The sequence below is a fragment of the Caretta caretta genome, chromosome 14 (genome assembly GCF_965140235.1).
Source record: "Caretta caretta isolate rCarCar2 chromosome 14, rCarCar1.hap1, whole genome shotgun sequence".
In the NCBI taxonomy this organism is placed as follows: Eukaryota; Metazoa; Chordata; order Testudines; family Cheloniidae; genus Caretta; species Caretta caretta.
In genome coordinates this window covers 42,410,035-42,431,696 of record NC_134219.1, presented here as the reverse complement: position 1 = coordinate 42,431,696, position 21,662 = coordinate 42,410,035, and the positions used below count along the sequence as shown (strand labels likewise).

General features: G+C 46.1%; 1 protein-coding gene across 1 annotated transcript; it reads left to right on the top strand.

Annotated features, from left to right (window-relative positions):
• The first annotated feature begins 3,231 nt into the window (after positions 1-3,231).
• Positions 3,232-20,685, top strand: LOC142069266 (butyrophilin subfamily 1 member A1-like). Its single transcript, XM_075119884.1, has 4 exons — positions 3,232-3,750; positions 5,345-5,692; positions 6,334-6,615; positions 18,843-20,685. Exons 1-4 carry the CDS (start codon positions 3,651-3,653, stop codon positions 19,358-19,360), a joined length of 1,248 nt encoding a protein of 415 aa, XP_074975985.1. The 5' UTR covers positions 3,232-3,650; the 3' UTR covers positions 19,361-20,685.
• Positions 20,686-21,662: the final 977 nt, after the last annotated feature.

The window sequence follows — 21,662 nt, the reverse complement described above, 5'->3', positions numbered from 1 at the left end:
GTGGCTCTGGGAGCATTCAGGCAATCCAGCTGGGTGTGGGGTTCCACCTATTTTTGTGCTGAGTGATGACAGCTCCCAATGGGGTTTACTGCTTCAAAGCATTGTGAGAGACAGCCCAGGCTGGAGACGTAAGGGGCCACAGTGGTACCCCGGATCCAGTTTGCACGCGGGGGATCCTGTCACAAGGGGAGCACTATGTCAGCTGACCAGTCAGGACTTAGAACTAACAACTTACGCAGTTTGGTCCCTGTTTGATTTGTACCTGAGAACAGAGAGAGGTTTGGCTTTAACCTTCGACCTTACAGCAATAAAGACACTCCCTTCACCATAAACTCCAGTGTAGCGTACAAGGGCTGTTTATTACAGAAGTAATTAAAAGGGGAGTTTTCATTTGGCGCAGCAGATGAAAAATATAATGGTTATTATGATTGTATTAAACAGGGCCGGATTAGCTTTTTGTGGGCCCGGCACCAAACATATTTGTGGGGCCCCCTGGGGAATGAAGGGGCCAGGGGCAAGAGCACAGCGGGCAGGGTGCATTTGATTTAAATCATGATTTAAATCACTAGTCAGGAAGTCTCGATTTAATCATGGTTTTCTATATAAATGTGCATTCTTGTTTGTTGTTACAACCTTAATACATATTCTTCACAACTCAGAGATAGATGTAGGCTTCATTTTTAGAAGGTACACACTATACATTTTTAAACAGTGATTTATTTTGAAAACTTTTCGGATTAGTTTTACAGCTATATTAGAAAATGAATGATTGGTTATTTCATTTACCAAAGGTAATTGAAGCAGATATTTATTGTCATTGGGAGGTGAATGATCTCCAATTCAACAGGTTAATCATTAATAATTGGAGGATTTTCTTGCCAGGCTGTATTAGGAGGAGAACATCACCAGACAGACATTTCAATTGTTTTATTTAACGAAAACAACGTTAAGTATTCTGGATTTTTTTCTTCAACAGCAAACATATAATATTTTAACAAAAAAGCATATGTCCCTCACTTCTCACATTTATCTCCAGACTTCTTCTCCTTGTCCAGATCTATGCTGCCCCCAACAGTCTTCTAGTCATTGAACTTTTTGAAACTTTGCACTTTTAGAGAGAGGTACAAAGGGATTGACTCCATGTACACAAATTTGCAAAGGGACAATAGAGGTGAGGTCAGTTATTTCTCACCTTTACATATTATTTATTTATTTTAAAACATTTTTGCTGTTAACAAGCATGTTACCTCTGGAGACCCAAATCCGCAGTTTGAGAACTGAAAAATTAAGCATCTCTGATGGTGTCTTCTAGACTGAGCACTGAGTCCCATTGGGTAGATGGAAAGATTAACCTAAATAATCTATAGAGAAGCCTGTGGAACCCCATAAGATTGGGTCCCTAATCCATCAACTATTAGAACTCATTTACAAACTTTTCTCAAACATTACATGAATATATTGTCTCATACTATAGAAATATAATGTATCATCCCTATTCTATGATAGGTTATAGCTCAAAAATATCTCATCTTTAGATAGGTTTTTTTCTCAAAAAGCATTTTCTCAAAAAAGTCCAATTTAAATGAAAAAATCCAATTTTTTAATTTTTTAAAAAAATCATTGATTGTTATCTACCCTGACAGCGAGACACAGTGGGGTTGGAAGGATTGGTCCCCAGCTGGAGGGAGGCAGGGGCAAGAGCACAGGGGGGCATGTGGGGGGGGGGGGAAGGATTGGTCCCCAGCTGGAGGGAGGCAGGGGCCAGGGGCAAGAGCACAGGGGGGCATGTGGGGGGTGGAAGGATTGGTCCACAGCTGGAGGGAGGCAGGGGCCAGGGGAAGAGCACAGGGGGGCATGTGGGGGGGAAAGATTGGTCCCCAGCTGGAGTGTGGCAGTGGCCAGGGGCAAGAGCACAGAGGGGAAGGGGGGGAGGATTGGTCCGCAGCTGGAGCGAGGCAGGGGCCAGGGGCAAGACCAGCACAGTGGGGCACGGGGGGAGGATTAGTCCCTGCTGACTGGAGCAAGGCAGGGGCTGGGGCAAAAGCACAGCGGGGGGGGGGGGGGGAGCTAGGGTTGGTCCCTGGAGCGAGGGAGGTGCCAGGAGTAAACTGCAGGCGCAGCAGGGCTGGGGAGGGGTAAACAGGAATCCCCCCCCCCCCCCCGCCCACTTTCTCCCTGGTCCTAGCGCTCCTCTCCGGCCCCCACAGGCTGCCTGCCAGTGACGGGCGGGGGGGGGGGGGGGTGAGAGGAGCCCTCAGCCGCCAGCGCAGAGCAGGAGCGAGTGGGCGGGGTGGGGGGCGGAGGAGAAGCCCCGGGGCCGGTCCTAGGGGAAGGGGCTGGAGAGCGGAGCCGGCGCCGCGGCCGCTGGGCTGCAGCAGAAGTGGAGCGACCGGGGGGCCCCTGATGCGTGTGAACCCAGCGCCGTCAGAAATCCGGTCCCGCATGTAGCGGGTCTCGCGGAGCAGGGAGCCGAGTCTCTGCGAAATTCTCACGGGGCTTCCGCCAAACTGGGGCCCTTGGGTAGATCTGAGTCAAGACGGGACCCCTGGGTGGACTTCTCCGGGAGAGGATCCTTCACCCCAAAGGGCAATGTGGGGGTGAAGGGACGGACCCCCCCCCCCGCGTGCCCCTCCCTTTCCTACTTTCGCTTTCTAGCGCGGTGGAGGCATCGAGAGAGACACATCTCGCTTCAGTGTCTTGACAAAAAAGAGACACCGTTTTGGCAGACATTTGGAAGCAAAGCCTGGGATCCAGCTCCTTGTCTCTGTCATTTCTCCTCACTTAATTTGGCCTCACTGAAATCATCACTAAAAAGAAAAGGAGGACTTGTGGCACCTTAGAGACTAACCAATTTATTTGAGCATGAGCTTTCCTGAGCTACAGCTCACTTCATCGGATGCATACTGTGGAAACTGCAGAAGACATTATATACACAGAGACCATGAAACAATACCTCCTCCCACCCCACTCTCCTGCTGGTAATAGCTTATCTAAAGTGATCACTCTCCTTACAATGTGTATGATAATCAAGTTGGGCCATTTCCAGCACAAATCCAGGTTTTCTCATACACATTGTAAGGAGAGTGATCACTTTAGATAAGCTATTACCAGCAGGAGAGTGGGGTGGGAGGAGGTATTGTTTCATGATCTCTGTGTGTATATAAAGTCTGCTGCAGTTTCCACAGTATGCATCCGATGAAGTGAGCTGTAGCTCACGAAAGCTCATGCTCAAATAAATTGGTTAGTCTCTAAGGTGCCACAAGTCCTCCTTTTCTTTTTGCGAATACAGACTAACACGGCTGCTTCTCTGAAACCTGACAAACACACAGTTTCTCATTCCTTAAAACTTTTTTCTCCATTGACGGAATTACTACCAACTTCTACACCGATCTGACTTTTTTAATGTGGATTTTGTAGGGATGGGACAAATTCAGACTCATAAAGGAAACACATATTCCGTTTATTTAAATGGCTGTTCTAACTACATAATATGAAAAAGTTCACTTAATAATGCATTTATTCCTTTCTTATTTCATGTGTCCTCTTTAATGTTTGACTTTAATGATTTCCTGTTAGTCTCAGTGTTATGTTCACTAAGATGAGTTTTCTTTCCTCCTTCTTCCCGTTGTCTAAATCAAGTTACAGTGCAGATGAAGGTTCTCTCATCCTGCCACAGCTCCCGAGCCAGCTCCCTTCTCCCTGGGTTTATCATTTGCTTCCTTACCTGTTCTGTTCACAGGATGGGATCAGGTAGGAATCCGCCCCGTGGCTGCTGTTTCTTAGAGAATTTATTTAGGCTCCTGAAGTGTCTGAACAACATGCTCCACTCAAAGTCAATGTAACTACTCCCAGTGTGTAAATGTAACCACGCAGCAAAATCAGCACCTTCATTATCCATTGTTTGCTCTCATTCTGTTGCTGCTGCGGGGTTATTTTATTTGCTCCTGGGATAGGGCTCAGGTCTGTTTCTTCACACGAGTCTCTTGAAAAGGTTGTCAAGGATGCCCAGAGCATTGACTGGACACTTGTTGAAGAGTTTAACAATAACAAGAATAATTCATAAAGTACATAAATTATCTTAGAGGATCTGAGATATCCAGAGATCGGAGCCATAGTTAGAGCCCACATGTGCACAAAAATGTAATAAGAACTAGAATATTTGAGAGAGGCTGGGGACAGGTATTAATACCTGATGGTGTGGGCCCCTGGTGAGGGCCCTACATGAAAATTGCACCGCCTCCTGTCTCCACTGTGGAATATCAGAGCTAGTTTTGATTCCACTAGGAGTCTATTTGGGGGAGGGAGCTCAGTGGTTTGAGCATTGGGCTGCTAAACCCAGGGTTGTGAGTTTAATCCATGAGGTGGCCATTTAGGGATCTGGGGCAAAAATTGGAGATTGGTCCCCCTTTGAGCAGGGGGTTGGACTAGATGACCTCCTGAGGTCCCTTCCAACCCTGAGATTCTATGTCATGTGACTTTTTTTATTGGGCCTGTTAGCTAATACATATATGTTAGGTGTAGTATACACCACCTTATTATTAGGTATTATATGCACAGTAATTCTCTCTTTACATATGGTGCTGGGAAATTAACGGAATGTATTATGCTCTTCTAACAATTCTGTTCACCCACATCAAATATCCCACCAAACTTTGCTAAAGTTAAGTTAGTGTTCACAATAGAACATCGGAAGCCTATCAAAGCCAAGAGACATGAATGGCATGTCCTAGCAGTGGCTGGGATGTACGTCTGCTCCCACCTGGTTTGGAATGTTCTGTCCCAAACAGCAAGAAGGAACGTACAGAACAAGATTAAGAAGTGGGGGGTTGGATGGGGTGATGGATAAAGTGCTTTTTCACTTGCGAACACCCCTGGTATAAATATAAGTGGTTTTGGTGGTGTATTTTTGAAGCACAATTTCTGTGTAAGGTGAGCACACTGCAAGGTAAGGATTGCTTTCCAGAAGGAGGATATGTATGTCTCCTTTTCACAGTGTACTGATTTGTCCTTAGGCAATACATTTGGCAAAGTTTGGTTAATTGGTCTCTTGATCATATGAAGTATTGAACCACAATAGTACAACAATTGCCTAGAGCAATAGGCCTAGATCTCAGGAGCACCTTGGTGGAAGAACACCAGATATGGCCCACCAACCCTCCCCTTGTTCCTGGTGAGGACCAGCAAATCTCATGCCAATGTCAGTAAGCGTGTCAATTTGAGAGCACTTAGAAAAAGGGGCTACTTCAATAGCTTGTCTCAACTATACGCCGAGCACGTCCATTCCCAGTTCTCTGCCTCACCAAGTTCGTTGTTGTTGTTATTGCTGTCCCGGTGCATTTTCCAGCAAAATTCACAGTGATTGGACCCCCTGACCCTGTCGCTGCCATCCTGGGTCAGGAAGCTGTGTTACCCTGTCACCTGTCGCCCCGGATGAGCGCTGCAAACATGGAGGTGAGATGGTTCCGACCTGAATTTGTATCCTTTGTGCACCTGTACCGTGATGGGAAGGATCAGTATGAAGGGCGGATGCCAGAGTATGAGGGAAGGACAGAGCTTTTGAAAGCCGGACTCACAGATGGAAATGTTCCCTTGAGGATTCTCAATATCAGACCCTCTGATGAAGGACAATACCACTGCTTTGTTCAAGATGATACTTTTTATGAAGAAACCGTATTGGAACTGCGGGTAGCAGGTCAGTAACTTGTGTCAGTTTTAACTGTGTGTGGTCTGCAGGCTTTGTTCTTTCCTATCACAACAGCTGTGACTCCTTACTTGTGAAATATTCTGCAATAACACAGTGTATCTAACTTTCAGCAAACAGCCACTTTCATACTTGGGAAAATATGCTGAAAACTTTCCCAACGTGTTATTAAACACATTTTCAGGATGGGCAAGGCACTTTCTTGCCCAGTCTTGATTGACTCCCAAAGGGGTCTTTAATTAAGAGGGAAAGGCCTTCTGGACACATAAAGCCTTCCAATTGCTCTGCAGTCGTTTCTAGGGTGTGTGGCTACGGTGGGGCTGCCAGACTTTTATGGCCTTCTTATGGGTTGGTTGTTATGTAGGGGTGTAGTTAAAATCAAATGCAGCCTTATTTGCTGAGACTCTATAGTGGTGACGGTGGTGATGGGGAGCTACATATTAACCACTCTTAGACAAGACTGAGTATTCATTTATCCCTTCATTTATCCAGTATTCATTTATCCCTTCTCCTGACTACCCCCGTGAACAAGTGCTTTCTAGTGTGAGTAAGGGATCCACAAACTGTCCCTCATCCCTTCTGCTTTATAAATTAATTCATGGAATTGAAACCTTTATGTGTTTTCCCCTTAGGTCTGGGCTCTGCTCCTCTCATCTCTGTGGAGGGTCACCAGGATGGAGGGATCCGGGTGGTTTGTCGATCAGCTGGCTGGTACCCAGAGCCTGAGGTGCTGTGGAAAGATTTCAATGGGCAGCGTTTACCATCACTCTCTGAAACAAAATCCCGTGGCGATAACAACCTGTTTGAAACAGAAACTGCTCTCATTGTAACAGAACATTCAAACCAAAACTTGTCCTGTTGCATCAGGAACACCGTTCTCAATCAAGACAAGGAATCAGCCGTTTATATAGCAGGTCAGTCACCATCCAAACCCCACACTGAACTCACCACCACCAGAAACCAAACAAAACATAGGAAGAAAAGAACGGAAACATCTGTGGTGGATATTTCAGAATACACGTACAAACACAGAAAATAGGAGACTGGTATATTTACGGGATCACAGTTTAGGTAATTTGATTCCCTTAGTTGTGAGTTTTCAAAAAATCAGAGTTTGGGATTTCATGTAAATTTAATGTGAAGTCTGACTTTCCTGATACTAGCCTGCACGCATGTATGCACACACACAAAAATCTTCCAGCATTTTTTAGGAGAAATTTTCACTCAATCCACTGACACAATATGATCCTGCAACCTTAACTTCACCTCAGTGATTTTTTTGAATGTGGTAAGTTTTGTCATGTGGCTTCTTTGTGATCTTGTTGCTGCACCAACTCATTGTTCATTGCTTGTTGTGGGAAACGTCACCTACGTCATGTGATGTTGTTTCTAATGACATTCAGTTGGACTTGTGCTTCTTACATCACTTTGGTCAAGATCCACAAATGGACTCATTTTACCCTCGTGTAGTGGTGCGGTGGTCGTCCCTCCCGCTCTGGATTGGAGGGAGGCCACACCGCCTCACTATACCACTGGGATTGGTGCCTACTCTCAGGGGAAATTAGCAAACCGATGTTAGCATCCCAACCGGTGTAATGGGGCTGAACCCCAAATAGTCAAGGGGTTCTGGCCCTTAGGCAGGAACAGGGCCTCCCTGGAGTGTGTATGCTCTGGCCCTTAGGCAGGGGCCAGAGCAAACCCAGCGATCTACACATTTTTGTGTAGTGTACACATGGCCATTCTTTCACTCTTGTCTTGCACAAATCCTGCTGGGCACCATTTATGTATTTGTATGAAATAAAAATATCTGACTGTAATCAGTCAAATTAAGACAAGTTCTGGTGTTTTGTTTTTCAGATCTCTTTTTCCTGAGGGTGAATCCCTTGATGATGACTTTGAGTGTGATCCAGGTGGTTTTGTTTGCTTTCATTGGCCTCACTGTTTATCTCTTTAAAATGAAAGGTAAATATCAGAGGAAGAAAAATACTGTAAATAAAGATTTTGTTCTAATAAATAAATTAGAGCAATTTAGGAATTTAATATTAAAAGAAGGTGTGATCTGCTGACCTTGTCATAGAATCATAGAATATAAGGGTTGGAAGGGACCCCAGAAGGTCATCTAGTCCAACCCCCTGCTTGAAGCAGGACCAATTCCCAGTTAAATCATCCCAGCCAGGGCTTTGTCAAGCCTGACCTTAAAAACCTCTAAGGAAGGAGATTCTACCACCACCCTAGGTAACGCATTCCAGTGTTTCACCACCCTCTCAGTGAAAAAGTTTTTCCTAATATCCAATCTAAACCTCCCCCACTGCAGCTTGAGACCATTACTCCTCGTTCTGTCATCTGCTACCATTGAGAACAGTCTAGAGCTATCCTCTTTGGAACCCCCTTTCAGGTAGTTGAAAGCAGCTATCAAATCCCCCCTCATTCTTCTCTTCTGCAGGCTAAACAATCCCAGCTCCCTCAGCCTCTCCTCATAAGTCATGTGTTCCTGACCCCTAATCATTTTTGTTGCCCTTTGCTGGACTCTCTCCAATTTATCCACATCCTTCTTGAAGTGTGGGGCCCAAAACTGGACACAGTACTCCAGATGAGGCCTCACCAATGTCGAATAGAGGGGAACGATCACGTCCCTCGATCTGCTCGCTATGCCCCTACTTATACATCCCAAAATGCCATTGGCCTTCTTGGCAACAAGGGCACACTGCTGACTCATATCCAGCTTCTTGTCCACTGTCACCCCTAGGTCCTTTTCCGCAGAACTGCTGCCTAGCCATTCGGTCCCTAGTCTGTAGCTGTGCATTGGGTTCTTCCGTCCTAAGTGCAGGACCCTGCACTTATCCTTATTGAACCTCATCAGATTTCTTTTGGCCCAATCCTCCAATTTGTCTAGGTCCTTCTGTATCCTATCCCTCCCCTCCAGCGTATCTACCACTCCTCCCAGTTTAGTATCATCCGCAAATTTGCTGAGAGTGCAATCCACACCATCCTCCAGATCATTTATGAAGATATTGAACAAAACCGGCCCCAGGACCGACCCTTGGGGCACTCCACTTGATACCGGCTGCCAACTAGACATGGAGCCATTGATCACTACCCGTTGAGCCCGACAATCTAGCCAGCTTTCTACCCACCTTATAGTGCATTCTTCCAGCCCATACTTCCTTAACTTGCTGACAAGAATACTGTGGGAGACCGTGTCAAAAGCTTTGCTAAAGTCAAGAAACAATACATCCACTGCTTTCCCTTCATCCACAGAACCAGTAATCTCATCATAAAAGGCGATTAGATTAGTCAGGCATGACCTTCCCTTGGTGAATCCATGCTGGCTGTTCCTGATCACTTTCCTCTCATGCAAGTGCTTCAGGATTGATTCTTTGAGGACCTGCTCCATGATTTTTCCAGGGACTGAGGTGAGGCTGACTGGCCTGTAGTTCCCAGGATCCTCCTTCTTCCCTTTTTTAAAGATGGGCACTACATTAGCCTTTTTCCAGTCATCCGGGACTTCCCCTGTTCGCCACGAGTTTTCAAAGATAATGGCCAATGGCTCTGCAATCACAGCCGCCAATTCCTTCAGCACTCTCGGATGCAACTCGTCCGGCCCCATGGACTTGTGCACGTCCAGCTTTTCTAAATAGTCCCTAACCACCTCTATCTCCACAGAGGGCTGGCCATCTGTTTCCCATTTTGCGATGCCCAGTGCAGCAGTCTGGGAGCTGACCTTGTTAGTGAAAACAGAGGCAAAAAAAGCATTGAGTACATTAGCTTTTTCCACATCCTCTGTCACTAGGTTGCCTCCCTCATTCAGTAAGGGGCCCACACTTTCCTTGGCTTTCTTCTTGTTGCCAACATACCTGAAGAAACCCTTCTTGTTACTCTTGACATCTCTGGCTAGCTGCAGCTCTAGGTGCAATTTGGCCCTCCTGATATCATTCCTACATGCCCGAGCAATATTTTTATACTCTTCCCTGGTCATATGTCCAACCTTCCACTTCTTGTAAGCCTCTTTTTTATGTTTAAGATCCTGTATAAAGAAGAAGAATGCATGTGAATTTATTGATAGAGGGTAGTGGGGAGGGCTGTGGGGGGGAGAGCGGAAGAGGACTGTGTGTGTAGGGGGTGGGGAGTAGAATAGGAGAGAGGAGAGTCTTGGGCAATAGAACTGAGTCAGAGAATCGGATCATAGCAGATACATCTGTGTTCTGCTTGGTCCTTCATCTCCCTCTGCTGCTAGTTCTCAGGAGATTACCACTGTCTGTCTCTGGTCCCACTTGAGAAAAGGTTCTGCAAAGCCTAGCCTCTCATATTTGTCCTTCAAATCTCTTTTCTGCTAATAAAGTGTAGTGCACCCAGACATTACAGTGAGAGGCCCTGTAGAAATGCCCTTGTGGTAAATCAGTAAAGAAACACATTTCTTCCTCAGTGAGGAAATTAAAAAATCAGACCCACTGTCACATAACTCAGGCACAGCTGTCCTTAACCTGCTGAACTTCATCCATAAAGAATATCTGCCTGATTTCCAAATCAATCAGACTTCCTTCCTAATGAATTGTGTACCTATAGGAAGTCGTCTTCAAACACTTTTAATGAAGCAAGGAGATGATATTAATTTACATTTATTTCTGTACTTTTCAGCGAAACTTACTGAAGAAGTTGGTAAGTTTCAATTTCCCTTTTTTCCACAAATACAGACTTTGACCAAGTTACACAATTGCATATACGCTTGTTGGTCTCTCGGATTTATTTTTATTTCTGTGTGTTTGCTGGGTGGGGGAGGGTTAGTATGTGTAACAGGTTGGACCATTTCAGGGCCTGTTTGGATGTTTCCAAAGACCCTTTCCCCTTAAAAGTCCTTTGAATTAGGGGGTTAGGTCAGCATGGCTACGTGTACGAGGAGTGTAAGTTTTCAATGCAAACCAGCCTCAGTCTCAGAGTCTTTGAGAAGAATCTATAGAGATCTGGCTTGTCAATGAAGGTGTGCTGAAATGGGAATTTTCTGCATTACTTTAATGAACTTTTTGTGCCTCAGTTTCCTCTAATGTGACATTACTATCCATTGGGGTAAAAGGACTGTTTGCTCTCAGGGCAGGCTAGAAGACATAAGTCTGGGTGCTGCTTAGTTGTCTGGGCCTTAGACCACATATCGATGGAGCATCTGAGAAAATAATGGCAAGTCCAGTCACCAGGGAGTGTAGCATCGATCAAGTGAATTCATGACAGAAGTTTAAGAACAGCTGAACCCCATGACAGGATTTATCTTCAGCCGCTCCTGCTGAAGTCAGCTTGTACCCAGGGTCATGCATGGAGGGGAGGGGGGTCAAGCAGAGGCACGGGGCCCCAAATAATCATCGAGGGCACAGAGCTTCTACAACCCCAGGGCTGCAGAGGCAGGGAAGAGTGACCTGCTGCCAGGGCCAGGGCGGAGGCAGGGTAAAGCGAACTCCTGCTGGTGTGGGGGAAAGAGCAAGCTCCTGTGTGGGAGGGAAGAGTGCTCTGCCAAGGTGGGCATAGGGGAAAGAGCAAAGTCCTTCCCTGGCCAGATCAGTGAGGGGAGCGAGCTCCAGGGATGGGTACAGAATGTGCCCCTCCAAAAGGGGTCAAATTTAAATTTCTGCACACATCCCTGTTTGTACCTGGTCTGAAGGGCCCTTGTGAGTGGCAGAGGGTCACACGTTCTCTTCCTCACAGTGGTTCTGCTGCAGAAATCAGCTCCTCTGAGTTCCAGCAGCCTTTTTGCTGGTTGCGGCCCCCTTCCTGTGACAACCTCTCTCTTTTGAGATCATTTCCTCCAAGTGGAGCAGGCCCTGCAGGAATGAGGCCACTTGAGCCCAGAGGAGTTTTCGTCTTTTCCTGACTAGGATGGGGCTGTGCCCCAGGACAGGGTGTGTTAAACAAGTTTAATAAAATTTGGGGTAAGTCTAAATTAGATAAACTTTCCCTTTTGATGGGGAAGCAATAGAAACAAGGAAGTTGAGTAAAAATAATCACCCAGCCTTAACTTTGTATTGATGATAATGAGAAATAACACATAAGGCAAGAAAAGCTCATAAAAAAATTTGTAACATATTTCTGTTTATGTTTTAGTGAAACGAGATCTAGAAATTGGTAAGTGTCATTTTCTTCCTTCTGAGAAGAAATTTTTTGTACACAATTGGATCCTCCTATAGGAGCGTGATAGGGTCATCGGTGGGTTATGTGACCTAGTGGTTAGCACACTTAGTGCCCCCTCCGAGTGGGCAGATCTTGCAGTCCTGGCCCTCTTGAATCAGAAGGGCAGAGAGGTGGGCAGTGGAAGGGGAGCCTGGGCCCACCCACTCTTCTGAGCTCTGAGCCAGGGCCTTAGGAGGGTCAACAGTGTCTGGTCCCCAAAGTTGTCTTCCGAGTTACCCTCCCTGGGTCACTTCCAACCAACTGCTGGTCTCCCCCCGGTTCCAATCCAAGATAAGGTGAAAAGAAAAAGAAAAGGCAATGAAACCATCAGCCCTGATGGGGCTAAGTATACGGTCAGTCCTTTGTCAGGAGCCTTCAGGGCAGGTCTGTCCTCCTCCCCAGCCTCTCCCGTCTGAGCTGGGTTGCTCCCTTTCTAGCCCTCTCTCCAATTGAAGCATGCTCTGCAGGGCTGGATGTGCGGGGCTACCTGGGCCCAGTACTGTCCTTTCACCACGTGAGACGCAGTGTGGGGTTTGTATACTCCCTCGCACACCCTCCCTCTCAGACCCTGGGCTGGGGTGTCCTGGGGCCAGTTCATGTCCCCACCGTCCTGTGAAAAAGAAGTCCACGCTTTTACCACCCGAGAGCTGTATGGCTTCATTGAGTGAAGCCACTGAATAATGCCTGGATTATGGCCTGTCATTGAGCGCAGCCAGTGGATTGGTGCACGGTCAGTTACTAGGTAGAAGGGCTAACCCTACAAGTAAGGGCATCAATGGCTCATTTCACCTCCAGGGCCTCCTTCTTGATGACTGATTAGGCTACCTCCTGTGGAAATAGCTTCCTGCTGGGATAGAGAACAGGGTGTTCTTCTTCTCCCAATGCCTGACATGGGTGCAGTGTCCTTAACCTGGTCTGTCAACTGGGCAGCCATGGTAGCAAAGTTTGGGATGAACTGTCAATAGTATCTTGCTAATCCCATAAACCACCAGACTTGCTACTTTGTGAAAGGGAGGGGGCAGCCCACTAAGAATTTTGTACCAAAGGTCGTATCTCCCCCTCCCCCACTCCGCCCCCCACTCCCCTGACATCCTACCCTAGGTAAGTGACTTCTTGGGTGGCCAGCTGACACTTGGTTGGGTTGGCCGTCAAACCTGCCTCTTTGAGAGCCCCAGATACCTCAGGGACATGCTCCATACGCTCCGCCCAGCTCTCCCTGCAGATGATGATATCGTCCGTGTAGGTGGCCGTGTCGGATCCCTGCAGCCGCAGCACTCTGTCCATTGGCTGCTGGAAAGTGGCAGGGGCCCCATGTCGTCCCAAGGGCATGGTTCTAAACTGCTGTACTCCATCATAGGCAGATTGTTTAATTGTTGTGGAGTTGTTTGCTTTTACATTTACCCTTTTTATTTATTTTTGCATTATTAAACCTGGTTTTTTTTGGTTGCTTACTTGTTTTTTATGATTATTCTCATGGGGGGAGGTAATATGAATTTATAAAATGGGGGAAATGACTAACCTGGATAAGTTTCACGCAAAAAGCTAATTTGATTAACTGGTAAGCAATAGAGTAATTGGGTTTGTTTAGTTTGGAGAAGAGAAGGCTGAGGGGGGACGGGATAACAGTTTTCAAGTACATCAAAGGTTGTTACAAGGAGGAGGGAAGTAAATTGTTGTCATTAACCTCTGAGGATAGGACAAGAAGCAGGGGCTTAAATTGCCATGAGGAAGGTTTGGGTTAGACATTAGGAAAAACTTCCTAACTGGCAGAGTAAGTAATAAATGGAATAAAGGAGGATGTGGAATCTCCATGTTTGGAGACTTTTAAGAGCAGGTTAGACAAACACCTGTCGGGGATGGTCTAGATAATATTTAGTCCTGCCACGAGTGCAGGGGATTAGACTTCCAGTCCTAGGATTCTATGATTCTAACAGAATCACAGAGTTTATGAGCAGAAGGGACGACCAGATCATCTAGTCTGACCTCCTTAAGAGGCAGCGGAATAGAAAAAATGTCTAAGCCTTATTTATCACATTGATGATAATGAGAAATAAAACATAAGAAAAGGGAAACACCTAACAAACAATTTGTGTATTTCTGCTTCATTTTTAGGCAAACGAAATATAGAAATTGGTAAGTGTCATTATCCTTCCTCTGACAAGAAATTTTTTGTATGAAATTGGATCCTCATGTGGGAGTTTGTTTAATTGTTGTGGAGTTGTTTGATTTTCAATTGAACATTTACAATTCAGTTGCAACATTTAACCTGTTTTTGTTTGTCTGCGTGTTTGTTTTTTTATTTATTATTATCTTTTGGTTGAGGGAGGTTACAGTAACGTGATAAAATGTGGGAAGGAGACATTAAATTGGAGAGATTTCACACCAAAATTTAATTTGAAAAACTGATAAACAATAGAGTCACAGAGTTTAAGACCAGAAGGAACCACTTGTCCCTCTCTTGTCTGACGTCCTGAAGAAGAGAAATAAAACCTAAGAAAAGGGAAACGCCTAACAAATGTATATATTATTTCTCTTTAATTTTTAGACCTACGAGATAAAGAAATAAGTAAGTGTCATTCTCCTTCCTCTGACAAGAAACTTTTTGTACCAGTTTGGATCCTCATGTGGAAGTTTGTTTTCAAATGGAACTTTCAAAATTGTTGCAATATGAAATCTTTTATGTTTGTTTGCTTGCTTTTTATTATTACTAGAATTATTTTGGGGGCAGACAGGGGTTTGTTTTGTAATGTAACTTTAATCAATGTGGGGAAAGACTAAACTGAATGAATTTCACAGCAAAAGCTAATATGAAAAATTGATAAGCCATAGAATCATAGAGTCACACAGTTTAAGAACAGACGAAATGACTGGATCCTCTAATCTGAACTCCTCCAGCGGAGATTGAATAGAAAAAAATATCTCTCAGCCTTAATTTTCATATTGATGAGAAAGCGAAATAAAACATAAGAAAAGGGGAAGTCCTAACAAACAATATGTGTCTGTCGGTTTGATTTTCAGGCAAAAGAGATACAGAAATTGGTAAGTGTCATTATCCTTTCTCTGACAAGAAAATTTTCATACCAAATTGGATCCTCATGTGGGAGCTGGTTTAATTGTGGTGGGGTTGTGTGCTTTTAAATTTAACTTTTACAATTTTGTTGCAATATTAAACTTTTTTTTGTTTGCTTACTTGCTTTTTATTATTATTCTTTTGTGGGGGGTATTGTAACTTAACAAAATGTAGGGAAAGACTAACCTGGATAAATTTCTTGCAAAAAGATAATATGAGAAATTGATGATCAGTAGAGTCATAGAGTAACAGAGTATAAGACCAGAAGGGACCACTGGGTCCTCTAGTCTGACATTTTGAGGATGAGTTTGATGTCTTTCAGCCTTCACAGTCATATTGGTGATAAAGAAAACTGAAAAATAAGAAAAGGGAAATGCTGAACAAAAATATGTATTTATTTCTGTTTAATTTTTAGACCTACGAGATAAAGAAATAAGTAAGTATCATTGTCCTTGCTCTGACAAGAACGTTTTTAAATGTAACTTTTAAAGTTCTTGCAATATGAAACCTTTTGTTTGTTTGCTTGTTGCTTTATTATGAATGATTTATTATTAATTATTATTATTTTCTTCTTCTTCTTCTTCTTTTGGGGGAGGATGGTGGGTTGTTTTGTAATGTAACTCTATACTATCTGGGGAAAGACTAAAGTGGATAAATTTCACACCAATGAAAAACTGAGGAGGAATTAATTATAGAGTCACAGAGTTTAAAACCAGAAAGGGCCACTGGATCCTCTCACCTTACTGTCCTGAAGAGGAGGTTGAATAGAAACAATCTCTCAGCCTTAACATTAGTATTGATGATAAAGAGAAATAAAATATAAGTAAAGGGACACTTCTAACAAACAATATGTGTATTTCTGTTTAATTTTTAGACAAACGAGAAAAAAGAAATTGGTAAGTGTCATTGTCCTTCCTCAGACAAGCATTTATTTATTTTTGGTATCAAATTGGATCCTCATGTGGGAGCTTGTTTCATTGTTGTAGAGTTGTTCAATTTTAAATTTAACGTTTACGCTTTTGTTGCAATATGACATCTTTTGGTTTCTCTCCTTTCTTTTTATTATTATTCTGGGAAGGGTTACGGTAATTCTGTAAAATATGGGGTAATGGTAAATTGGAGAGATTTCACACCAAAAGCTATTTTGAAAAACTGATAATAGAGTCACATAGAGTCACAGAGTTTAAGACCAGAAGGGACCACTGGGCCCTCTAGTCTGACATTTTGAGGATGAGTTTGATGTCTTTCAGCCTTCACTGTCATATTGGTGATAAAGAAAGCTAAAAAATAAGAAAAGGGAAATGCCGAACAAAAATATGTATTTATTTCTGTTTAATTTTTAGCCATACGAGATAAAGAAATAAGTAAGTATCCTTGTCCTTGCTCTGACAAGAAAGTTTTTGTAACAAAATTTGATCTTTGTCTGGCAGTTTGTTTAATTGTGGTGGAGATGTTTGCTTTTAAATTTAATTTTTAAAGTTGTTGCCATTGGAAACCCTTTTTTGTTTGTTTGCTTTTTTACTGTCATTCCTTTGGGGGATGTGGGTGGTTGCTTTTTCATGTAACTTTATAAAATATGGGGAAAGACTAAACTGGATGAATTTCACACCAAAAGCTAATTTGACAAATTGGTAAGCAATACAGTAGTAAAGTGGGTAGTGGCCAAAAAAATATGGCCCGGGAGGAATTGTCAGAAGGCTCTGGTGAACTATCAGCCCCTGAGATGATTAACCTCCCTCCACACTGCAAAGTGTGGGACGTAACCAACCTGAATTAAAGTGGACCCTGGGCAATAGCCTGTACCCAAAGTCTTGCCAGCTAGCCTGGGTGTAAAACACCACCAAACTTGAGTCAGAGTTTTTGGGCTTGCACAAGTAACAGTTTGGGGAAGCAGACAAGTAAGATCCTGGGCTAACTCTGCAGTGAAGATCCACCCTGGGAGAGAGACACTCATGCGACCCAATGGAGGTTCTGATGCTTTACATTTTAGTATATGTCTGGAAGAACTTTCTTTTTCCATCAGTCATTAGTTTGTACAATATTGAATCATGCAATACGTGTTCAGATCCGCTCTCATCTCTAATTATGTGGCTGGTTTTAGGGTGGAGAAGATCTGTGGCACCTACAGAAGAAGGTAATTTAAGATCATATTTTATCAATGTCCAAATATCTGTTCCCATGAGGCAATGTGCCCCTTTTTTCCTTGAATGTGGGGGTTGATGTGATCGTTCAGGGCAGACCTCCCCAGCACCCTGCATTTCACTGCGCATCATGAGGCAGGGTTTGTGCCTATGTCCTACCACACCATACTGAATCGACATCATATCGCATCTACTCTTCCTTCCCCTCCACTGCCAGCATGTGCGCTGCACCCTGCAGAGATCTGTGACCGCAGCTCCTACTCATTGTACAGATCCAGTCCACAGCCACTTCTCCAGGGGGAGTTTGTTTAATCTTCCTGTGCTGATGGCTGATCTCCAGTGTCTCCCTGTTTCTTCCTTCATCTTTTTCCCATTGAAGAAAGCCAGGAGCTCTGCAGTGACCCCACACTGACGGGGTGAGCAGGGACTGTGTCTGTGTGAGACCCTTGCTCCAGCCTCAAGCCTTGATCACAGAGAAGGGTTCCCTTGGATCCATTATAAAGATGTAGGAAGCTCCTGTGATCAGAGCTGTGAGCTTGTCTCTTTTCTCTTCTCTCCATCCATCGTGACCCAGGTATGCTCCTGTCTCTGGTAAACAGGACGTCACTTCAGTCTCCACATCACTGGCATGACCCTCTCCTTATTTCCACCTGCCACCTGTTCCACACATCCTCCTAGTGGCGGATTAGCCACTGGGCTAACAGGGCCTGTGCCCAGGGGCCCCAGCCAATTGGGCGGCCCCAGAAAAATGGACGCCTCTGGGCCCCAACCTGTTCTGCCTGCCCAGCAGTCCTGCCAAGGAGCAGGGTCGGAGCTCAAGGGCTTGCCCCACTCCACCCAGCTGGCACTTCAGCCGGGGAGTGAAGTTGGGGGTGCAGGGGCTTGCCCTGCTATCCGGCTGGAGCGCCAGGTGGGCGGAGTGTGGCAAGCCCCTGTGCCCTGACCCCATTTCCCTGGAAGAAGCGCAGGGGGGGGTGGCGGACTTCAGGGAGAAGAGGTCGGGAGAAGCCCCCACTTGCTCTGGCCCAGGGCCTCACAAAACCCTAGTTTGCCCCTGCTCCCCCCACACGCATTGCTTCTGCCTCGTTCCACCATGAACCCCCTTCAGTGGTGCTGACCCCTCCCTCCCCCAGGCTACTGGACCTTTGTGCTGTGATTGCTGCTGAGCAGCGACATTCTGGGCAGGTTCAGTCCTGGTACCGTGTGGCCTGTTGCTGTCCGAGCTGTGACATTTCAGAGCAGGCCGGGTGCAGTGGGGAGGCCCCACAGCAAAGTCCAGCACAGGGGGAGCTGGGCCACAGTGAGATTGAAGGTGGGGTGCGGGGAGGCTCTGCCAATGTTCACTGAGTTGTACCATCTGCTGGGGCTGCCAGAGTCTCTTGTCCCCTCCCTGGGGAGAGGTGGGCGCAGGAGGGGAAAGATCCTTTCACTCCATCACGGACCCGTCTCTGCATTGGGGAGGGAGCTTCCCTCTGGGGTTTAAAGCTGGTTCTTGCCTCCTCTGTTCCCTCCTCAATAAAAACTTCTGACACCTTCCTGGCTGTGTCTCTGCCGCTGGGAATGGAGCAGCCCCAGCAGAGGGAGCTGGCAGCTGAAGAGAAAAAGACTGAGGAGCTGCAGTGACATCCCTGCTCAGTCTTAGGAGCCCAGGTCAGAGGCAGCTCCCTGGGATCCAGGCCTGTCCCAGCCAGAATAGGGCTGCTGGGGAGTGTGAGAAATGGTCCCAGCCTCCCCCAGGGCTGAGCTCTGCCCCTCACGCTCTGATTCTCTCTCTTCCTAGTGAATGTGACGCTGGATCCAGACACGGCTCAGTCCCAACTCGTCCTGCCTGAGGATGGGAAAAGTGTGAGATGGGGAGACACATGGCAGAATCTGCCCGACAACCCTGAGAGATTTGATTCTCGGGCCTGTGTGCTGGGCTGTGAGGGATTCACCGCGGAGACACATTGCTGGGAGGTGGAGGTGGGGGATGGGGAACTCTGGGCTGTGGGGGTGGCCAGAGAGTCTGTGAGGAGGAAGGGATGGATCAGCCTTAGCCCTGAGCAGGGGATCTGGGCTGTGGGGCAGTGCGGGGGGCAGTTCCGGGCTCTCACCTCCCCTGAGGCCCCTCTGCCCCTGAGCCAGGTCCCCAGCAGGATCCGGGTTTGTCTGGACTGTGACCGGTGGCAGGTGACATTTAGTGATGCTGGTGATGGGGCCCCGATCTTCACTTTCCCACCAGGCTCCATCCCTCGGGAGAGAATCCGACCCTGGTTCTGGTTGGGGGTGGGGGGATCAAGGCTCAGCTTATGTCCCTGAGACAGCGGGTGGAATATCCCACTGGGGGCCCCAAAATCAGCCTTTCTATCCTCGCATGCCCTAGTCTTTATGACCGTAGAGGACTTCTGGCTACCCAACCCTCTGGCTCCTCATCTCTATGACCCCTAGAATCTCCTCCCTGCCCTCCCTGCAGCCTCAGGGACGGCAGGGGGAGGAAGAAGAGCCCCTTGGAGCTGCCAGAGGGCCCTGAGAGGCAGATGTGGGGGCTGGGCAGGAGGTAGAATGAACAATCGGGTTGGGGACAGGCAGAGGTGAGGGTGGTACAGAATTAATCAATCAGGGTTTTGGGAGAAGCTGGAAGCTCTGCAGCAGCAGGGAGCGTTTTGTACAGATCTGTGTCCTTAGATCTCATTGGGGCAGCAGGAGGAGAAGGGATAAAATCAGGGGAAAGAATGGAGCAGCCAAGGGGGATGATCTGTGGGAGGGAGGAGAGGAGAGTGGGAGAGGAAAATAAACAGGTATCACAAGTGAGGGCTAGAAAAATGCTGAGTAGAAAAAGAGACAATGAAGGAACAGGGAGAAGGAAAGGGAATGTGAGAGGGACACCTACAAGATCTCTATCAAGCTTTTTTACAACTACAATACCCACCTGCGGAAGTGAAGAAACAGATTGATAGAGCCAGAAGAGTTCCCAGAAGTCACCTACAACAGGACAGGCCTAACAAAGAAAATAACAGAACGCCACTAGCCGTCACCTTCAGCCCCCAACTAAAACCCCTCCAACGCATTATTAAGGATCTACAACCTATCCTGAAGGACGACCCAACACTCTCACAAATCTTGGGAGACAGGCCAGTCCTTGCCTACAGACAGCCCCGCAACCTGAAGCAAATACTCACCAACAACCACATACCACACAACAGAACCACTAACCCAGGAACTTATCCTTGCAACAAAGCCCGTTGCCAACTGTGCCCACATATCTATTCAGGGGACACCATCACAGGGCCTAATAACATCAGCCACACTATCAGAGGCTCGTTCACCTGCACATCCACCAATGTGATATATGCCATCATGTGCCAGCAATGCCCCTCTGCCATGTACATTGGTCAAACTGGACAGTCTCTACGTAAAAGAATAAATGGATACAAATCAGATGTCAAGAATTATAACATTCAAAAACCAGTCGGAGAACACTTCAATCTCTCTGGTTACGCAATCATCGACATGAAGGTCACTATCTTACAACAAAAAAACTTAAAATCCAGACTCCAGCGAGAAACTGCTGAATTGGAATTCATTTGCAAATTGGATACTATTAATTTAGGCTTAAATAAAGACTGGGAGTGGCTAAGTCATTATGCAAGGTAGCCTATTTCCCCTTGTTTTTTCCTACCCTCCCCCCCAGATGTTCTGGTTAAACTTGGATTTAAACTTGGAGAGTGGTCAGTTTGGATGAGCTATTGCCAGCAGGAGAGTGAGTTTATGTGTGTGTGTGTGTGTGTGTGTGTGTGTGTGTTCCGGGGGGGGGGGGGGGTGTTGAGAAAGCCTGGATCTGTGCTGGAAATGACCCACCTTGATTACCATGCAGATTGTAGGGAGAGTGGTCACTTTGGATGAGCTATTACCAGCAGGAGAGTGAGTTTGTGTGTGTATGGGGGTGGGGGGGTGAGAAAACCTGGATCTATGCTGGAAATGGCCCACCTTGATTATCATGCACATTGTAAGGAGAGTGGTCACTTTGGATAAGCGATTACCAGCAGGAGATTGAGTTTGTGTGTGTGGTTTTTGGAGGGGGTGAGGGGGTGAGAGAACCTGGATTTGTGCAGGAAATGGCCCACCTTGATTATCATACACATTGTGAAGAGAGTGGTCACTTTGGATGGGCTATTACCAGCGGGGGGGGGGGGGGGGGGGGGCGGAGGGTGAGAAAACCTGGATTTGTGCATCTCAAATAAATTGGTTATTCTCTAAGGTACCACAAATACTCCTTTTCTTTTTACCTTAACTCTGTATTTCTTGGTTTTCAGAAGTTTGAGTTTTGTTGAACTCAGACCAGGTGGGGGAGATAAAATCTTTTAGGGGACCAACTCCTGTTGTTGAGAGAGAGGAGCTTTGGAGCTACACCGAGCTCTTCTTTAGGTCTGTGTTGCTGGAAAGCTTGTCTCTTTCCCCAACAGAAGTTGATCCAGTAAAAGATCAAACATCCTTCACCTTGTCTCTCTCATAGACCGGGGCCAGCACGGCACAGAGCAAATCACTTCTGATGACCTTGCTGTTTTGGAAGGTCACGATCTTCAGTGGGAAACTGTCACTTTATGTTAACAAAAGGGGCTTT